This window comes from Vipera berus, assembly GCF_964194415.1.
Source record: "Vipera berus genome assembly, chromosome: 1".
NCBI classification, from domain to species: Eukaryota; Metazoa; Chordata; class Lepidosauria; order Squamata; family Viperidae; genus Vipera; species Vipera berus.
In genome coordinates, this window is record NC_138202.1 from 337,593,972 (window position 1) to 337,611,497 (window position 17,526).

A 17,526-nucleotide genomic window follows, 5' to 3' on the forward strand; every position below is an offset into this window, starting at 1 on the left:
CAACCATCGCAGTGGGCCCTAACCTTTTGGGCACCAGGGACCGGTTCCGTGGAGAGGTTTTTTTCTCGTGGATTGGAGGGGGCATGGTTTCTCATGCTGCAGCCTGGTGCTGGTCCACAGACCAGGGGACGGGGACCCCTTCTTTAGTTAAGCATGTTAAGATGTCCAAAAATAATATATATGAAGGTCATGTAGCAACAGATCACCTATGGCTGACCCCCAAAGGCTACTCCAAAAAAATGCACTACTAGAGCCAAGGCCTTCTCTACAGTTAAGGACAAGAAACTTCCAAGTTTCATTTCATTTCATCTTCTCAGTTACTGGCTCACTCAACTGAGACATTGTACCTGGACTATCAAGGAAGATTTATTCCCCCTCTTGCTTCCCTGATAAAAACAAGCATTGATGCAGGATGCAGAACCACCTGTCCTAGCATTCTTTTCAGATTGTGACCACTTTCATTTTTCTGACTGGCAAATGCCAGCATACCATATCAGCAATCATGATTTTTTACTTCTATGAAAAAGTGGTGACCTGGGAATTTAAAATAATTGAAAGTATGATATTGTTCACATACTTCCCAAGTCACAAAATAAGTAATCAACCTAATAAAAGAGGGGAAAGAAATTTTCACTTCACGGAGAAATCCATACTGGAGAATGCTTGAAGCCAGATGTGAGGAGGGACTGTTAATTGCTGAAAATCTTTTTTTTTTCATGAGAACAGTTACGGTTTGCTGACATAATCAAGCTGTAAACGGGGTGTGCATTTGCATGAACACAGGCATAAGCGTCCTTGCTTTCTCTGTGTATACATTTAGAGTATTAGAGTAATTCCTGCAGTCAAGCTATAGATGCTCTCAAGAGGAAAGGGAATCCCCAAATCCCTTATCCTCTCCATCCCCTTCTCTTACATAGCCATGGCAGAAAAATAAAAAAAATAGCTTCATTGCTGTTAGACACGGGACACCAGAGCTATTCCAAATGACAGTGTCTTGGTCAGTCTCCGTGGAGCAGCTGCAACCTCTTTCATTTCTGGCCCCAAAGAACCCCTCTACAATTATGACCTCTGGCTTTGCCCAAGCCGAAAGGAAATGGAGAAGTAACCAACAAGGCAGGCAGGCAGGAAGGAAGGAAAGGTTCTGCTCCATCATTGTGTTTAATAATTCAAGGTTTAAGTCCTGAGCTTAAACAGGAAATCTCTGCTCAGAGCAAATAAAGCTGGAATGTTTCTCACAGATCAGTCACAAATGGAGGAGTATAGTTCCTCCATCCCTATTCAGTGTGATGGGGTTAGGTAAGAATTGCTCAAGGCCAAAACCTGATCGATGTGAGGCCCAGCCTCCAGCTTGGCCAAGTCCTCCTGACTGCTCACTTCACTAGGGCAATCGTTGCCCTGGCTTCCGAATCCTCTCTCAGTCTCTCAGGTTAGAAAGGAGAAGATGTGTCCCTTACAGGAAGGGCAGAGAAGGTCCAAGCTTTCCAGGAATCTCACCACGAAGAAAGGTTAGAGGAATCCTGGGAAGGCCAGCTGCAGTAACAGGACTGTGCCCACAATCAGCCCAGCACAGAAGAGCAGCAGGAGCCAGATGGGGAAACTCCCTGTGAAAGAAAAGAGCATTGAATCACCAAGAGTTTGTAGGAGACCCCATATTGGCAAGACAAGGAATCCCATCCCACATTTAAATCCACCGTCCCAGCTTTGAACATACGCCGGCAGGCAATCTGGTGCAGGCGGCAGCGGCTGTCAACTGCCACACTTAGCAAGGCTGCCTCATTGCTCTTGAGCAGTTCCGGAGTCTCGGGCAGGAAGGACACAGCAGTGACCACTATGCCATGTGCTTCTCGCACGTAGTACAGCCTCTGGGGAAGTAGAAACGAACACAGAACTGGAGGCAACGTGCCAATGATTCAGGAGGCATTCAACCCCATTTTGGATTTAACCCTCTCAGGAGTCAAGGTAATCCTCCCCTTTCCCTTGGCCTTACTTATAGAGCCTGCTGCAAGGTCTTGCAACTGTACACATAACAGCCCTATGCCAACCATGAGTTTGAAACATAAGTATCAACATCCTCACCCCTCACTCCAACAATGGCTTGTGCCTTGACCAGGCTTTTGTGTGTGCTGGAGCTGGCCCAGCTAGCTGAGCATAAGTATACACAATCTTGGAGGGGTAAACTCATACCTGCAAAGAAAAGGCGACGAAGATGGCAACCGAGCCTGTGACAGTGCCCAAACCCAGGAATGTGCCTGTCTCACTGAAAGCATAGAAAGAGAGCCATGTGCATTCCCCATAACATTCATACAGACCAATAGAGAGATAAATGTGTTTTAGAGCAAAGGTCCCCAACCTTTTGGGCACCAGGGACTGGTTTTGTGGAGAGGTTTTCTGCGGACCAGAGGGGGCATGGTTTTGTGCGCTACCTACATCTCACGCATGGGGCTTTGTGCGGACCAGTTGCTGCCATGGTGCAGCAACCACGGACCGGGGGTTGGGGACCCCTGTTTTAGAGGACTAGCATTTCCTCTGAAGGCCAAACAGACTCCAACCTTGAAATACCAAAACTAACTCTTCAAGATGTCTGCAAAGTACTTTCCCATTAATCCCATTGGATATTAAGAGGAGAAATGGATCTGAGAGGCTATAATTTGCTATTAAGGAGCTTCAGCTCCTATTCAGGCACGCACCTAACACCACCATTTTACAACATATAGCTTAGCATGTTGTGCAAATATACAGTGAATATAGTCTGTACACTGTAGTTAAATATAGTGTAAAAGCCGAACATTTGCAGAAAACCATTGTTTAGTCATCCTTGGGTTAAGGGTGTTATGCAAACAGAACCAGGGTTCCTCTCTCTTCTGTGAAGGTGGAACATGGGAAAATCGTCTCACCTTACAGAGAGGCATGAGATGACCTCATTGCCACAGGGACGAGTGAGCAGGGGCAAGAAACTATGTCCATCCCACTTGGTGATGTAGCAGGGAAGCGGACGTCGTTCACGCTTATAAGGGATCTGCACTGTGTACAATCGCAATGCCTTGGCTTGGTCTTCAACTGAACCAAACCTGTGGAAGAAGGAAGAAGCATCCAAATAGAAAGTACACATGTATGGTCCAGACCAAATGTCTTGGTATTCCCCTTACTTGCAAGACTGGTAGCGGTAGGTCTTGTCTGGAATGCCTGGAAGATTTTCATTCCAACGCAGACCCGTCACCATCTGATCTCGTTGCCACACACAACACTGGAAGTCCCGTCCCACTGTCACCACCTGGAGAGATGCAATATGAGCAGCCATGGTCCCCACCATTACTATCTCTTGCCCATAAAAACAATGAAAGCCAGTCTTTGCCCGAATAAAGATAAAGGAGTTCCAACTATTCCACTGTGCTTCTTCAAGTCTTTTACATAACAGCGACCATTATAGTTAGACTGTTCTTTGCCGTGAGTCTTCAATAGGGGCTCTGTGTTCTCACATATTTATTTGTCTCTGATTGTTTTCTTTCCTTCTGGGAACTAACAAAACCAGCAAGCAAGCAACAATCTGGTACTGTACTGGTCCCTTTTGGATTTGAAATCCCTTCTCAGTTTTTAATGGTATGCACATTTCATACAAAGCAGCAGGGGGTTTGTGACAGATCTGTGGTAATCCTAATGTAATCAAGGAGAGAAGCAACTTAGAACTAAGGAGAAATTTCCTGACAGAATAATTAATCAGAAGAACCACCTGCCTCTGGAAGTGGTGAATGCTCCAACACTGGAAGTTTTTAAGAAGAGATTGGACAAACATTTGTCTGACATGGCATAGGGTTTCCTGCCTACGCAGGGGGTTGGAATAGAAGACCTCCAAGGTTCCAATTCTGTTATTCTATTCTTTTGATTCCAGAAATAGTTCTGTATAATGGAAAGGTTGCTCCAAAGACTTTAAATGCTGCCTAGTCGTTATGGAAATACTGCATTTTCTTGCTTTCGGTGCCTTTTTTCCCCCTGTGTCTTTTCTTTGTTAGCCTTTCCTTACTCCAGAAAGTACAGAAAATACTATGGACTACCAGAGGCAGCTACATAATTCAATGACACTGTACTCTGAGGCTATTCGACTAGCCTAGATAAAGAAAGATATACTATTCCTTCATACTGTCTTTCACATTACTCTTTCAAGAAAAGACTATTCATGTATAACACTAAGCCATTATTTGTTTGACTAAACCAGGGGTCAGCAACCTGAAACAGTGAAAGAGCCACTCGGAACCGGTTCCCTCACAAAAGGAAAAACTGGGAGCCGCAAAAAATGTGTGCGCATGCACGTACATGCGCACATGCGCAGAACAGGGTTTGACTGAAGAGTGGAGCCAAGGCGAGATACGCACCTACCCTGCATATTTGAATTGATTGGTTGAACATTTTTAGTCCCACTTTTTTGTTTTTTGGACTGCACATGGCAGAGGACTGGGAGCCGCAGGAGACGGCTGAAAATGCCGCATGCGGCTCCGGAGCCGCGGGTTGCAGACCTGTGGACTAAACTATGATTGCCTGGATTCACATCAGCATAAAAGCTGGCTGGGTGCCTTTGGGCAAACTGGAGAAAGGTAAGATTTTTTTTATTTATTTTTTATTTTGGATGCAGGGGAGGATTGCAATATGCTCCCTTCTTGTGGCAATCTTTTTGCTAATTATCCTATTATTCCACTACCACTACTAAACTCCTTAGAATTTAGAAAGCCTTTCTGACTTGAAGGTAATGGCAAAATGTGGGGGTTTTATAGCAAAGAAATAAATTAGTTTTTATTAAATAACTTTAAAAAGAAATAGGTTTTTAAAAACTGTTGTACTTATTTGTGTAAATTATCTACGTCCTGATAATGCCTACCACATCTATCTCCAGAAATTATATCTGTCCCTCTTCCTAGGCCATCTTCAGTTCTGCTTCTCACCTGCACTTCCCAAATCCTTCTCCCCTCTTGCTCCCTCCTCCTGCTAGAATATAATCTGGGAAAAATGTGCAGTGTTGCCTTTCTCCATTGGCATCTTAGATCACTTCCCTTAACAAGCAGTAGAAATAAAAAAAATACCCTCAGCCTTCTCACCTTGTTATCAGGACTCAGTGCTATATCCTCTATCTCACCATTGTGTGCCTGGAATTCAAGAGTTTTCTTCATGCTGGGAAACTGTGAACGATGTAAGAAACAAAATATTTACCATCACCTCCATGTACACACTCCCAATCTACGAAAGAAGTGCTTTGCAATCCACCATTGTAGCACCAGACCAAAACCTTGCTCCCCAACACACAATAGACCATTTCTCCGTCTCCTCAAACAGGTGTACCTCCCAGACTCGTAGGAAACCATCCACGCCACCGGTAGCCAGGAGGGTGTGATCATCACTGAAGCACACAGCCTTCTGGAGTTTATCTGGGCTGGTGTCTGTTTGGACACAGTGCAAAGTTTCCACTGCCACCTCTGTCGTCTCTGTGCGTGTACTGCCATTGCTCTTCTCACTGGGAATGGGGGGCTTGCGTCTCCGTAGATTTTTATCACCGGCACCTAAGGGCATAATGGCACATAAGGAAATATTCCACAAACCTTTCTGAGGAAACACCCCAAGTTTCCTGTCTCTTCTGCAGATCTTGTCCATTTTCAGTATTAGCAAAATTTTAACTATTGCTGTTTCCACTTTTACACTTATTTTTAGACTGCTATTATTCTGGGCTTTAGTGTATTAGGAATTCAATTCTGTAGCTAAATAAATGTTAGGTTCTCACCTGCTTTAGCACTATCACCGCTGCTGCCACCTGTTTTCTGCCCGGATTTAAAGAGCTGGAAACTCAGGATGTGGCAAGTAGCATCCTGCCCTGCAGCAATAAAATTTCCTGCTAGTGCCATAGTCATGGTGGCCCGGGTCTCTGTGTCATGAGCATGTAGCAGTGAGGCAGATAACTTTCCTTCTCTCCAGTCCAGCTGCAAGAAATGCTTGGGGAACAAAATAGGGAAAGGAAGGATAAAGCACCAAAAATACCTGCAAAATGGCCTTATCTGCCCAAGAGCAAATCTTGCCAGGGATGACAAGATTTGCCCTGCCTTACCATTGTACCAATGAATATGTGCATAGAGGGCACAATTTCCCCCCTTCTTCAAATATGGTTTGGTGCTTGCCTGAAAGGCCAACCACAGTTCCTGCATAGCCATTCTTTTTTCCCAAACCTGGTCCTTTTCAAGTTTTCCTTTGGAGCCTAATGCCCCCCCCCCCCGCCCCCAAGGAGGCCAGCTTAACGATCCGGGTTCGTGATTTTCTTCATGGACATTTACACCTGTGCACTTCAAAAAGCAGCTTCATCCAATGCTGCACAAACCTTGTTCTGACAGTTGCCGCAAACACCACCATCCTCCCCATTTCCCTAGCCGGGTGATGGGTACAGCTCTAGGGGCAGGAGGAGAGCTCCCGGCCAACGCACAGAAGGCGAATCCGAGAGCAGAGTGAGGGATGGGTGTACCCTACTCCCTGAGCTTCCATACCAAGCCATTCGTGATCCCCGTCTTGGCGGCGCCGCCTCCCCCCGCGATCAGTGCCAGTCCAGCTTCACGGTGTATGCGCAGGGCATAGAGCGGGAACGGAGCCCGGTAGAGCTCGGGCGGCCGACGAGGGGGCATGACTGGATCAGCAAAGCCGGGATCAGCGGGGTCAAAGGTCAGCTCATGCCCATTCCGCACTAAGTTGTTCTTTCCTCGACTCCCCCTCCTCTCTAGCGTAACTCTGTACAACAGCGCTTTGATCTCGACTAGGCATGCGCAGATCCGGCCTCCTTGACATAGCGCAGGCGCAGAACTCTCAGCACACGTCGGCACAAGAAGGACCGGCCGGCGAGAAAAACCTTCGGTCGCATAAGACTCAAAAGAACATCCACGTCGCCGCCGCCGCCGCCGCTTGGCGTCTGTAGTTAGGGCGGAAGCCGGGCAAATCACGGTGTTTAAGAGGCGGAAGCATGTTAGTGAGCTGTGCTCCATTTTCTTCCCTAGGCGAGGCTTAAAACGTCTTAAAGTGAAGGGGCGATTACTGGAGTTACCGCCATGCTAATTTCTGTGCGTGCGGATCGTGCATTTTGTAAAATGCATCTATACTAGGAAAGGTTCTCATAAGTAGAATTTGAGAGACGCATGTTTTCTGTTGCATGGCCGTAGGTTTATATAATGAATCTTGGAGCATATTCCGCAGTGTTTCCATGCAGTCTTTCTGATGTTATTATGACTGTTCTGTTTTAGACTGTAAACTTTCTTGGTTTTGGACCTTAGAAAGATGTAGCTATTGAAATTTTTTAAAAAACGATACACTCCGAGGAGACACCATCCTAAGAGCCCAAGGAAGCTCTCCCACAGAGAGCTCCAAAACCCCAGTAGATAACCAAAAGTCAGAATCGCCAACAGCCTCCAAGGTATCAGCAGGGCCCAAGTTCAGTTGGAATAAGAGGTCCATATATTTGATTTAGGGATGTGGTGGCTCAGTGGGTTAGGACGCTGACCTTGTCGATCAGAAGGTCGGCAGTTTGGCGGGTCGAATCCCGGGTGCCGCGTAACAGAGTGAGCGCCTGTTACTCGTCCCAGCTTCTGCCAACCTAGCAGTTCGAAAGCACATAAAAATGCAAGTAGAAAAATAGGAACCATTCTGGTGGGAAGGTAACAGCGTTCCGTGCGCCTTTGGCGTCTAGTCATGCCGGCCACATGACCACGGAGACGTCCTCGGACAAGCGCTGGCTCTTCGGCTTTGAAACAAAGATGAGCACCGGCCCCTAGAGTCAGAAACAACTAGCGCACATGTGCGGGGGAACCTTTACCTTTTATCTATATTTGATTTATATCCTGACTTCCTTCTCAGAGCACAAAATGGGATTCATACTACAAGTGAATGAAAATCACCCAGTGATTTTCCATGACGGAGGATGGACTCAAACCTGAATCTCCCTAGTCCTGTTCCAATACTTTGAGTCACTAAATGAGGCATATATTGTTTTTTATGTGGGACTATAAAGTGAGGGGAAAAAGGGAAAGGAAAATATTTAATCATAAATTGATTATGGACAGCTTAAAAGAGAAGCTTTATCGTTGTGGGATACTAGCAACTATATTAATTTATTCCCAAATTTAATTGAGAAATGAGTGTATGCAGTGTGACGCTGTAATTTCTGAGAAGAAATTACCAATTTTTGACCTAAAGGTTTCCCTGTCCAATTGTGTCCACCTCAAAGGCTCGGTGCTCATCTCTGTTTCTTGGTCAAGGGAGCCAGCATTGTCTGAAGACATGTTCTGTGAGCAAATGGCCAGCATAGCTATACCCCAATGCATATGGAATGTTATTTATATCTTGCCTTTCCCAAAATCACCCAGCTCGTTTTCATGGCCAAGACAGGATGAACTTGATCTCCTGTTTTCTAGCCTAGTGCCTTAACCACTAAACCAAATAAATTGGTTTCTACACATAGCCATCTGTCCCTTCTCAATACAAAAGCAGCTCCCTTCGCCAAGTACATGATGTTACTGGATTGTTGGGATCCTGCTTCTGCTCTGCAATTAGTTTATCTTGTGCAGAAATGGCCCATGGGGATCCAGCCTTTTTTTTGGAGATCTTTCCTTAAAAATTGCTTTGGCCTCAACAGTTCCCTTGGTGAACTTCAGCTGGGTGGCCTCAGTAAGTATCCAGCCATGGAAGGGCTGATATTAAGAAGCAGAAATCATTGCTTCTCAAGCCAGACAAAATTATTATATAAATAGTTTAAAAAGAATAACGAAGCATCTGCTGACATATGGGCATATATGGCTAGCTTCCTGCATTTTAGGTACCATACATATAATAATAATAATAATAATAATAATAATAATAATAATAATAATAATAATAATAATAATAATAATAAGAAGAAGAAGAAGAAGAAGAAGAAGAAGAAGAAGAAGAAGAAGAAGAAGAAGTTGGAAGGGACCTTGGAGGTCATCTAGTCCAACCCCCTGCTAAGGCATGAAACCCTATACCATTTCAGACAAATGGCTGTCCAGTCTCTTCTTAAAAACTTCCAGTGTTGGAGCATTCACCACTTCTGGATCAATATGACTTTTTTCATTTCTGTAATGAAACAACTGATTCATCCGTATCAAGTCTCTGAAGTTTCTTCTGTTATTGAATATGAGGGGTTAAGATACTAGACAGCTTATATGTATCATGTATCTGGTAAATCTGATTGGTCATGTAGTTTGGTGATTAGCCCACATGCCTGGAATGATTTGCCTCTGTGAATAGCTTTGCTGTCATCATCCAAATGGATGATGTGATAGGAATAATGTGAATGAATAAAATCTACTGGAGAATCAAGATGCAAACACACTACTGATTGTTTTTTCTATCCATCTGTTCATCAGTTATAAGAATGTGATGGGGAAATGAATAGCAACTAAATTTATTTTGATGGAATCTGGCACAGAATCCCTTTAGATATACAACAGCCTGATCTGTTGTAAGAAAACATCCGTGGTTGTTCACATCCAACAGTTGGATGCGTTTTATATGTGTCTTCAGCATTATCAGTGGGTTATTTATTCCTAATGGCTATTAAATCTTATTATTTCACACAGCAATTTCAATTCTCTAAAGGGACATAACAACCTCAAATTAAAAAGTTTCATTAAAAGAAACTATGCTGATTGCCTTATTTGATGATTTCTGGGCTTTTTTTTCCTACGTGTGAAAACAGATTTTTTTTTGTTTCCTGCAAGGTCAGACACTGTAAAACTCTTTCTTCATCTTTATTGGTTATTAGTCCATTTCAGAATTCAATTAAAAGTGTTGTTTTTTTTTTAAAAAAATTAAAACTCTATATAGTTAAGATTATGTATCCTAAATGAACAGTAGTTTCTACATACGTATTCCTAGTATTCACCATCCTGTGATAATTACTGAAGCCCTTGTATGCAAATCTAGATTACTAGAGAGCTATTGGAAATGGAAGCTTTTCAATGAAATACTGTCTTCAAAGGTTGAATCCATGCGTCTGTTTTTAGTTCCAGGCAAATAATTTCCCCAGATTTGTGTAATATACAGCAATTGTAGATTTGAAGATATTGTGTTTTATTTTACTAACATTATTTTGCCTTTTTCAATGACTTTATAATGCATACTATAATTATAAAATGTGTTGTTTATTTCAGTATTTATTTCTCATGTTTACAAAAATGCTGATTTGAGAACATGTAGAATAGCTCAAAGAATTTCAATTCCTACATAGTATAAAAATACAGTTCATTTAATGTAAATCATATTAACAGACCTACATAAAATTCTCCCCTACAAAGTTTTTCAAACTTTGTCAGGCTGTGAAATGAAATCTGCTTGTTAAAAAAAAAAATCCTGGACTCCCTGATTAAACCTGGTGGGGCTTCTGAATGTCAGTTTACAACCCTGTTCTTTCTTCTCTTTCTTAGTGACTAAGAAGGTAAGAAATATTTGCAAGGGACAAAGGCTTTTCACTATTCAAATGTGCGGAAAAAAGAATGAAGAATTAATAATGGAGCATCTTTGGGAAAGGAGCTGCAGCCAAACTTATATTCATAAATCCATCTTGGGCTGGACTAGACTAGAGCCTGTTGCAACACTAACCTCACCGAAATGCAGACAAAACTTTTTGTAGGGAGGGGAAGCCCATACCTGCTATATTTCAATGTTCCATCCTCGCATTCTAAGGTTATTTTAAAGGATTAATCACCTTTTATTTTCTCATAGATTTGTCAAGTCACTCTTACTGCCCATGGGATTGTGGAGTAAGTGAAGAAGAAAGAATTCTACAGGGGCAGGCTAGAATCCTGAAGCTTTGCTAGATAGATTAAATTGCTTCTATAGTTGAAGCCTGGAATAGAATAAGTCAGAAACATTATTTTAGGCCACTAAATATAGTATTCTGCTTCTGGCAAGAATCTAAATTGAAGTGCTGAATGCAGCTGGAGTTGGGCAGCTAATAAATAAATAAAATAAATCTCACAATGACCAAATGGTCTTGTTACTTGATGTGTACTATCTATTTTATTTCTTCTCAATCTTTTTAGCATTAAATATTCCCAATTGCATTTGGGAATCTCCTGTCTGAATTTCCAACTCCCTCATTCTTTTTTTTCCCCTGGGGCAGCACACATATCAACATGAATAACCCCTCAAAACAGGGTCACTTAACTTCCTGGCCTATTGCCCAGGGGAAAAGCCAGGTTTTAATAACCCACAAAGTCTATGAGGGTTGAAGCCATCTGAATCGATTGGGTGATTTCAACCAACACAGGTAATCTGGAGACCACTCTGAAGACTCAGAAAATCATTTTGTCTGGCAAATGCCCCTAATACCATCCAACCAGTAAACTAATGTGAATGCCATGGGGCACTTTTTCAAATGCTTTGCTGAATTCAAGATTTCTGTTGCTCCCCTCTGGGAGGAGGTTTCAAAGTATTTATAGCAGAACTACTAGATTCTGTAACAACTTTGTTCTTGAAAATTCGCAGGATTCTCTTTTTTGCCATGTATATGCATACATTCGAACTAGACTGTGATGTTTGTGTCATATACATGTGTATGTATATGGATATATGCATAATGGTATTTTTTGAGACCTGAATGCAACAAATTTTCATTTTAATGTATGCTGATTAGTGTATATTTAAAGTGACAACGAATTCTATTCTATTCTATTCTATTCTATTCTATTCTATTCTATTCTATTCTATTCTATTCTATTCTATTCTATTCTATTCTATTCTATTCACAATATTCCAATAAACTTCCCTTGCTTAAGATTGCTCTTTTGGAACTTTTTTCTAACATCAAAATATTCCTGATCACAGGAATATTCCTGTAGGTTGTTCGTACCAAACCGTTCTTGCGTATCTTGATATAGGAAGAACTGTTTCAACAAACACCTACACAGTGCCTTATCACACTGATTAATTTCAATGGCTGTGCTGGAAGGAAAGAGAAGGAATTGCTTGAGGAAAGCTGATCCAGACATTTACTGTGAAACAATTCGTCACCCTCTGCTTCTTTCTGCTTTTGTGAATCTAAAAGTAAAGTCTCATTTGACTGGAGTCTGACTTCTAGGTGATTCTATGGATGTGTTTGTGTAGGTTTCCTGGGAAGAATACAGAATAGGATTCTCTTTTCTGGCAAGTTTCTTTACTTCTCAATTTAATCTACAGTCCTGATGGCATTCCACTGAAGTATTAAACAGGTCTGACTCCAGGTAGCTTTCCAAAATCAGCCAGGATCCACAGAAGCTGAAACACTGAATCTAAACTTTTGAGGGGCATTTGATAATGAAGAACAAGTATTAGCAGCTTCAAGTCCTCTAGGTACCGATACAGAAGTCTGAAATATCCTATTGCAGTGGTGGCGAACCTATGGCACGCATGCCAGAGGCGGCATTCAGAGCCCTCTCTATGGGCACGCGGGCCATTGCCCCAGCCCCGCCTCCCCCCACGGCCCCCTCATCAGAAGCCCCCCTGGAGAGCCGACTCCGGGCATGGCCTGTGCGGAGCAGCAGAGCCAAGAACATGGCAGCCAGGCAGCAGGGACAAGACTCCACCTTCACGCCCTGAAGCGCGCAGATGATGATGCTGGGTGCGGGTGGAGGGCATGTCTGCCATGGTGCTACAGGACCGTCTGGATGATCAGTGGGTCATGGAGGCGATGGGTAGCCCTGCAAGTGGGCAGGGTGGAGGAGGGGGTGGAGCAGAGGCAGGCGGCAGAGCAGGTGGGCGGGCCAGGGGGCGGTGCAGGTTTTGGGCACTCGGTTTCTAAAAGGTTCGCCACCACTCTCCTATTGGAAGTACTTTAGAGCACACAATCTCTCATGTACAGGATCCAGTTATAATCTTCACACTGCCTACAGCAATAGGTCAACAAGAAGATCAGTTGTTGACTTCATTTCATTAGATCAGATAACATTTATCCAAGCATCTTCACTGTTTCTCACCCTAAAGGAGTTTCACTATAGCCAACTCAACCTTATCCAAATAATTCAAAAACTAGGTTTCTATATTGTGCTAAGTTAGACTAAGAGAACTTAGCTGTTGTCTTAATATGCTGTGAATGAACTAGTCCATCATACTGAGCCATAATATGGGTTTTTTATATATAAAAACAGCAACTGGATTTTGTTAGGGTTTAGTGTATAAAGTGGTCCTGAGGTACGTGCATAGCAATGCAAAGCGTCGACAGAAGGACAACTCTTCAACTAGCTAGCACCAGTGAATGAAGTCTCAGTGGAAGGCATGGTGTCTGGAAGATGCAGCATTCTCAATGTCCTTCCTCCTTCAAATGGATCCATCCAGAATTCTCACTGCTTTGCCTTTTCTTAGAAATTCTGCCTAGGAAACTTCTCACCATTGCAATGGATGCTACTAATTTAGTGAAGAGCTTCAAAAAGATATCTTTTACCAGGAGATAAAATATGTGTGATGTAGCCCTTTTTTGTGGTATTTATTAAGCACAGTGACTCCTCCCCGAGATGGAAAAAGGGGATCGAGAAAGCTGGGGGCAAGTGAGATGACAAAGTGGGTTTGCAGATTGCAAATATGAAGCAACAAACATAAACAATAACCATTTTTACTAACAGCAAAAATAATTGCCAAATGTCAGAAAGACAAGGATTAGGAAAATAGACATTTCTCACAAACATAAAATACAGAGTACAGAAACAGAACAAACTGGCTTGTAGGCAAAACCTTAAAGAGAACAAGAGTCACATTCTTTGTGACAAGAGACACCAGGAACATATGAATGTCTATGCTCCCAAAATACCCCCACAAGTGCTAGAGTTAGGAATGGATCCATGTAGGCTTTCCTCTGTCCCTGCTGGTTGGACTTGTGGAGAGCCTATGTTGGCTAGATCCAGCCCTTCCTTTGGTAGCCTAATGCTGCAAGACATTTCAAGGGAGAAAGATGGGACTGGGATCCCAACAGCAGCTTGATCCTATTACATGATAAAATGGCTTTTTGTGTTAGCCCCACTTTACACCTGACAAAAGGTATAAATACAGGTGGAAAAAAAGAGATTTGATCTTTTAAGGATAATAGTAGGGTCAACAAACCATGGAAATAAACCATGGTTCATTGGACATGAAGTATCCAGTGGGGGAAGAAGTACCTAGCTATCTCTCAGAGAATTTGGCACACGCACGTGAGATGGAAAGAGCAGCAGAAAAAGCCTGGAAAAAAAACATTCCACAAACAGGAGAGAACATTGTCCAAAAGGGGTAGACTGACTGGCCTGGCAACCATCCAACCCAGGATTCAGTAGATGATATGCCAAGATGACAAGGAATGTTTTTAGTACCAGGAATTCTGGGATTCCTCACCTGGATCAAAACAGAACCCTGCTGTGCCTCCCCACTAGTCTCTTTGTTCCGTATAGTTCACAGGGTAGTCTCCTGCAAGACATAAGTATGAGTTCCATCTACCCGGGAGAATCCTTCAAATGCTTCAGCTTTCTCAGTATTGACTCCGGTAGGCAGGCCTTTTGGCAATCCATTTACCACACCATTGTTGCTTTTCTCCACTCCCAAAAAGGTTGGGTCTGAGCAACTAGCATCCTTTAAAAAAATAAGAAGCCACAGGTCAACTATCCTCAAGGCTTGTGTAACACTGCTTTTTTTAACACACTAGTATCACAACTTTCCCACTATACCATCACACCCCACCCTGCAACTCATACGTAACTATTTAAAAAATCCTGAAGATTCTATCCCTGGCACAGAAAAATTGCAGGAATTGATCAAATATGAAGAAACAAGGCTAAGGAGAGGCAGAGACTGACCAATGAGGTATGCAGCCACTGAGTCAAGAGGTCAGAGGATTGAAAAGGATTTGCTGGAAAGGAGGAGGCTCTGAGGAGATAGGAATTGCTTGAGGATTCAAGAGAAGAGTTTGCTGGGATGGGTCAGTACAGAAAGGCTGCAGGAATAGGAGGGCGTTACAGCATGCAGGAGAAGAGACAGCCTACGCTGCATGGAGCACAGAAGAAATGAAGAAGGGAAACCAGGTGAGGAACAGGAGATGTCCAAGTTACCAAGGAAGATTCGTTTTTGGATAGAACCCCACTATTTTCAGAAAAGCTGCCTTAGGAAACTCCCAGGAAATTATCTCTGCTTGTCCTCATTGCAACAATTTAAGAGAGAACAAAGTCAGACTATAGAGATATTCTTTGACTTACAACCATAAGTTTAGTGACAATTTGAAGTTACAATAGCACTGATAAAGTAACTTATGACCGTTTTAACACTTATGACCATTACAGCATCCCTATGGTTATATGACCAAATTCAGATACTTGGTTCATAGTTATGATAGTTGGAGTGTCCTGCGGTCATGTGATCGATGGCCTTTTGCAACCTTTTGACAAGCAAAATTAATGGGGAAGCCAGATTCACTTAACAACCGTGTTACTAATTTAACAGCTATGACGATTTGCTTAAGAACTGTGGTGTGAAAGGTCATAAAATGGGGCAAAACTCACTTAACGGCCACCTCGCTTAGTAACAGAAAATTTGAGGTCAATTGTGGTCGAAAGTCGAGGAGTATCTGTAGTTCTAAAAGACACTGTACTGCACAGTATAGAAGGCCAGGGAGAGCAAAGACGGAAGCTTGGCAGCATTAAAGAACAAGTCTAAAAATGTGAAACTAACAAAGTTCATGAGTGAAAAAGCCTGAGAATCTCTCCAGGGTACCAAGTTATTTCTTTTCAATAAAGTTAATTATCTCCCAACAGCTTCATTTAGAATAGCATTACTGGGAGACATACTCTAAAGCTTTTCTGCAATGAGTGCTTTATTTAACCTTCAGTCCACTAACGGGGTCATGTGAAAGAAAAACGCCTCATTGTGTTCAGGACTCTAAAAGAGATGACACCCAAGGCACGTCACTGCTACAGCCCACATTCTGATAAATTGATATTTTGTAATTACTTTATTTCCTAGTAAGGAAACTCAACTGACAGCCATTTTGTGGGAGCACCCACAGTACATTTTCAGAATTCCAAATGTATCCATCAATACACCAAACGCCTGGGTCGCTTAGTGTAATTATAATCAAGTCTGTTTTCCATGCATCATCTGAAATTACAGAATCCTCATTAATGGCCATCCAACCTCTGCTTAAATGCTTTCTCAGTAAAGGAAAGCTCTCCCTTGCTTTGACTGCCAAATTGTGCTTAAATGATAGGATATTTCTCCTAGTATGGAACTACGATTTGCTCCTCCCTAATGGCCACTGTTCCTTGTCCTCTGGATTAATAAACTTAAATCTCACCTCTGCAGGGTCACGTACTCCAAAACGGAGCATTTCATGGTACTTTGCAGGCAAACAGCAAAGTAATCGCGGCAGCACTGGAAAAATCGTTTTTGGATTTACATCCTTTCCACGTGTTGGGCCTGTGAGGGAAAGATGGCGGCATTAGCAAAGGAAGGGAAGGGAAGCAGAAATCTTGTAGGGCAGTTCCTCTGCCTGCTGAGTCCAGGAGTAGCAATAGTAATGTCATCAGGAATGAAAAGCAACTCTTTGCAGAACTTAGATTTACATCTCCTACCGAGTAAAAGAAAGGAAACCTAACATTCTTGGGTTAAGGACTAAATAGAATGTTATCCCAAGCCAATCTAACATTGTAAGACAAGATTGAGATAACCTAGTTTCCTTTGATGTTTTGGATTTCTATTCCCAGCAGATTCAGTGGCATGACCAATTATAAGAATTTGTGGGAATTGTGGGAATAGACTAGTAACAAGAAGTATTGGCTGAAAGACCAAACCCATTTTCCTTGGTTTTTCAGCCATCTCTTAGCACTGCAACCATTTGACTCCCATCTATACCAATATCAAAACCTGATTTTACTCATTTTATTTATTCCTGACATTTGCATCCTTTCTTTTCATGGCGTTTACAATGGAAATAAAAAGGGACACATTCTCACTCTCTTCTCAAGTTCTCCATTCTGCAGATGTAATGATATGTGTAAAACAATGGAAAGCTATGTTTGAGTATCCAAGCTCAATTTCCCAACAAGACCTACCCTTGATGGCCTCTCCATGCAAATTGCATGTGTATGCACCATACACACTTGGGGCTTGGCTTTTATGTTCTGGATGGTATTTCTAGATCCTCTGTATTTAAACATGTTACGTACCAGTGAGAAGACTGACTAGCAGCCCTACCACAATAACCGTAGTAGAGTTGTGTGCGCTGTACCACATGTATGATAAATTGTAAAACTTCCGCAACCCTGTGAGCCTAAAAAAAATGCAAAGACATACATGTCAAGAGCTATTCCATTCAAACATCTCCTCAGGCTACTAGTGGAACAAAGGCAAATTCCCAAACAGGCAGTTCCACGAGCTTCTTTAAGTTATATACCAATCGCTGCATTACTTCAGTCTCATTGCAGCCCCTGGTTTTCTGTCCCTCAAGAACTAATCTCCAGAAACCAACATTAGCAGCAATTAGCTCAAAGAAGGCAAGTTGGT

General features: G+C 42.6%; 2 protein-coding genes across 3 annotated transcripts in view; both read right to left on the minus strand.

The window, feature by feature from the left end:
* Window positions 1-1,114: 1,114 nt before the first annotated feature.
* On the minus strand, window positions 1,115-6,792 carry PREB (prolactin regulatory element binding). Its single transcript, XM_081313103.1, has 9 exons — window positions 6,513-6,792; window positions 5,762-5,969; window positions 5,326-5,543; window positions 5,085-5,165; window positions 3,147-3,271; window positions 2,895-3,068; window positions 2,185-2,257; window positions 1,712-1,862; window positions 1,115-1,601 (listed from the first exon to the last, which is right to left on the minus strand). Exons 1-9 carry the CDS (start codon window positions 6,645-6,647, stop codon window positions 1,507-1,509), a joined length of 1,260 nt encoding a protein of 419 aa, XP_081169229.1. The 5' UTR covers window positions 6,648-6,792; the 3' UTR covers window positions 1,115-1,506.
* Window positions 6,793-13,603: 6,811 nt separating this feature from the next.
* SLC5A6 (solute carrier family 5 member 6) overlaps window positions 13,604-17,526 on the minus strand; it is a 30,290-nt gene continuing 26,367 nt past the window's right edge. For both annotated transcript variants that reach the window (XM_081318522.1, XM_081318523.1), the window contains exons 14-16: window positions 17,190-17,293; window positions 16,319-16,440; window positions 13,604-14,604 (exon numbers count right to left, since the gene is read on the minus strand). In XM_081318522.1, coding sequence (XP_081174648.1) covers window positions 14,428-14,604; window positions 16,319-16,440; window positions 17,190-17,293 — 403 coding nt within the window. In that variant the 3' untranslated portion in view covers window positions 13,604-14,427. The remainder of the gene's footprint in view (window positions 14,605-16,318; window positions 16,441-17,189; window positions 17,294-17,526) is intronic.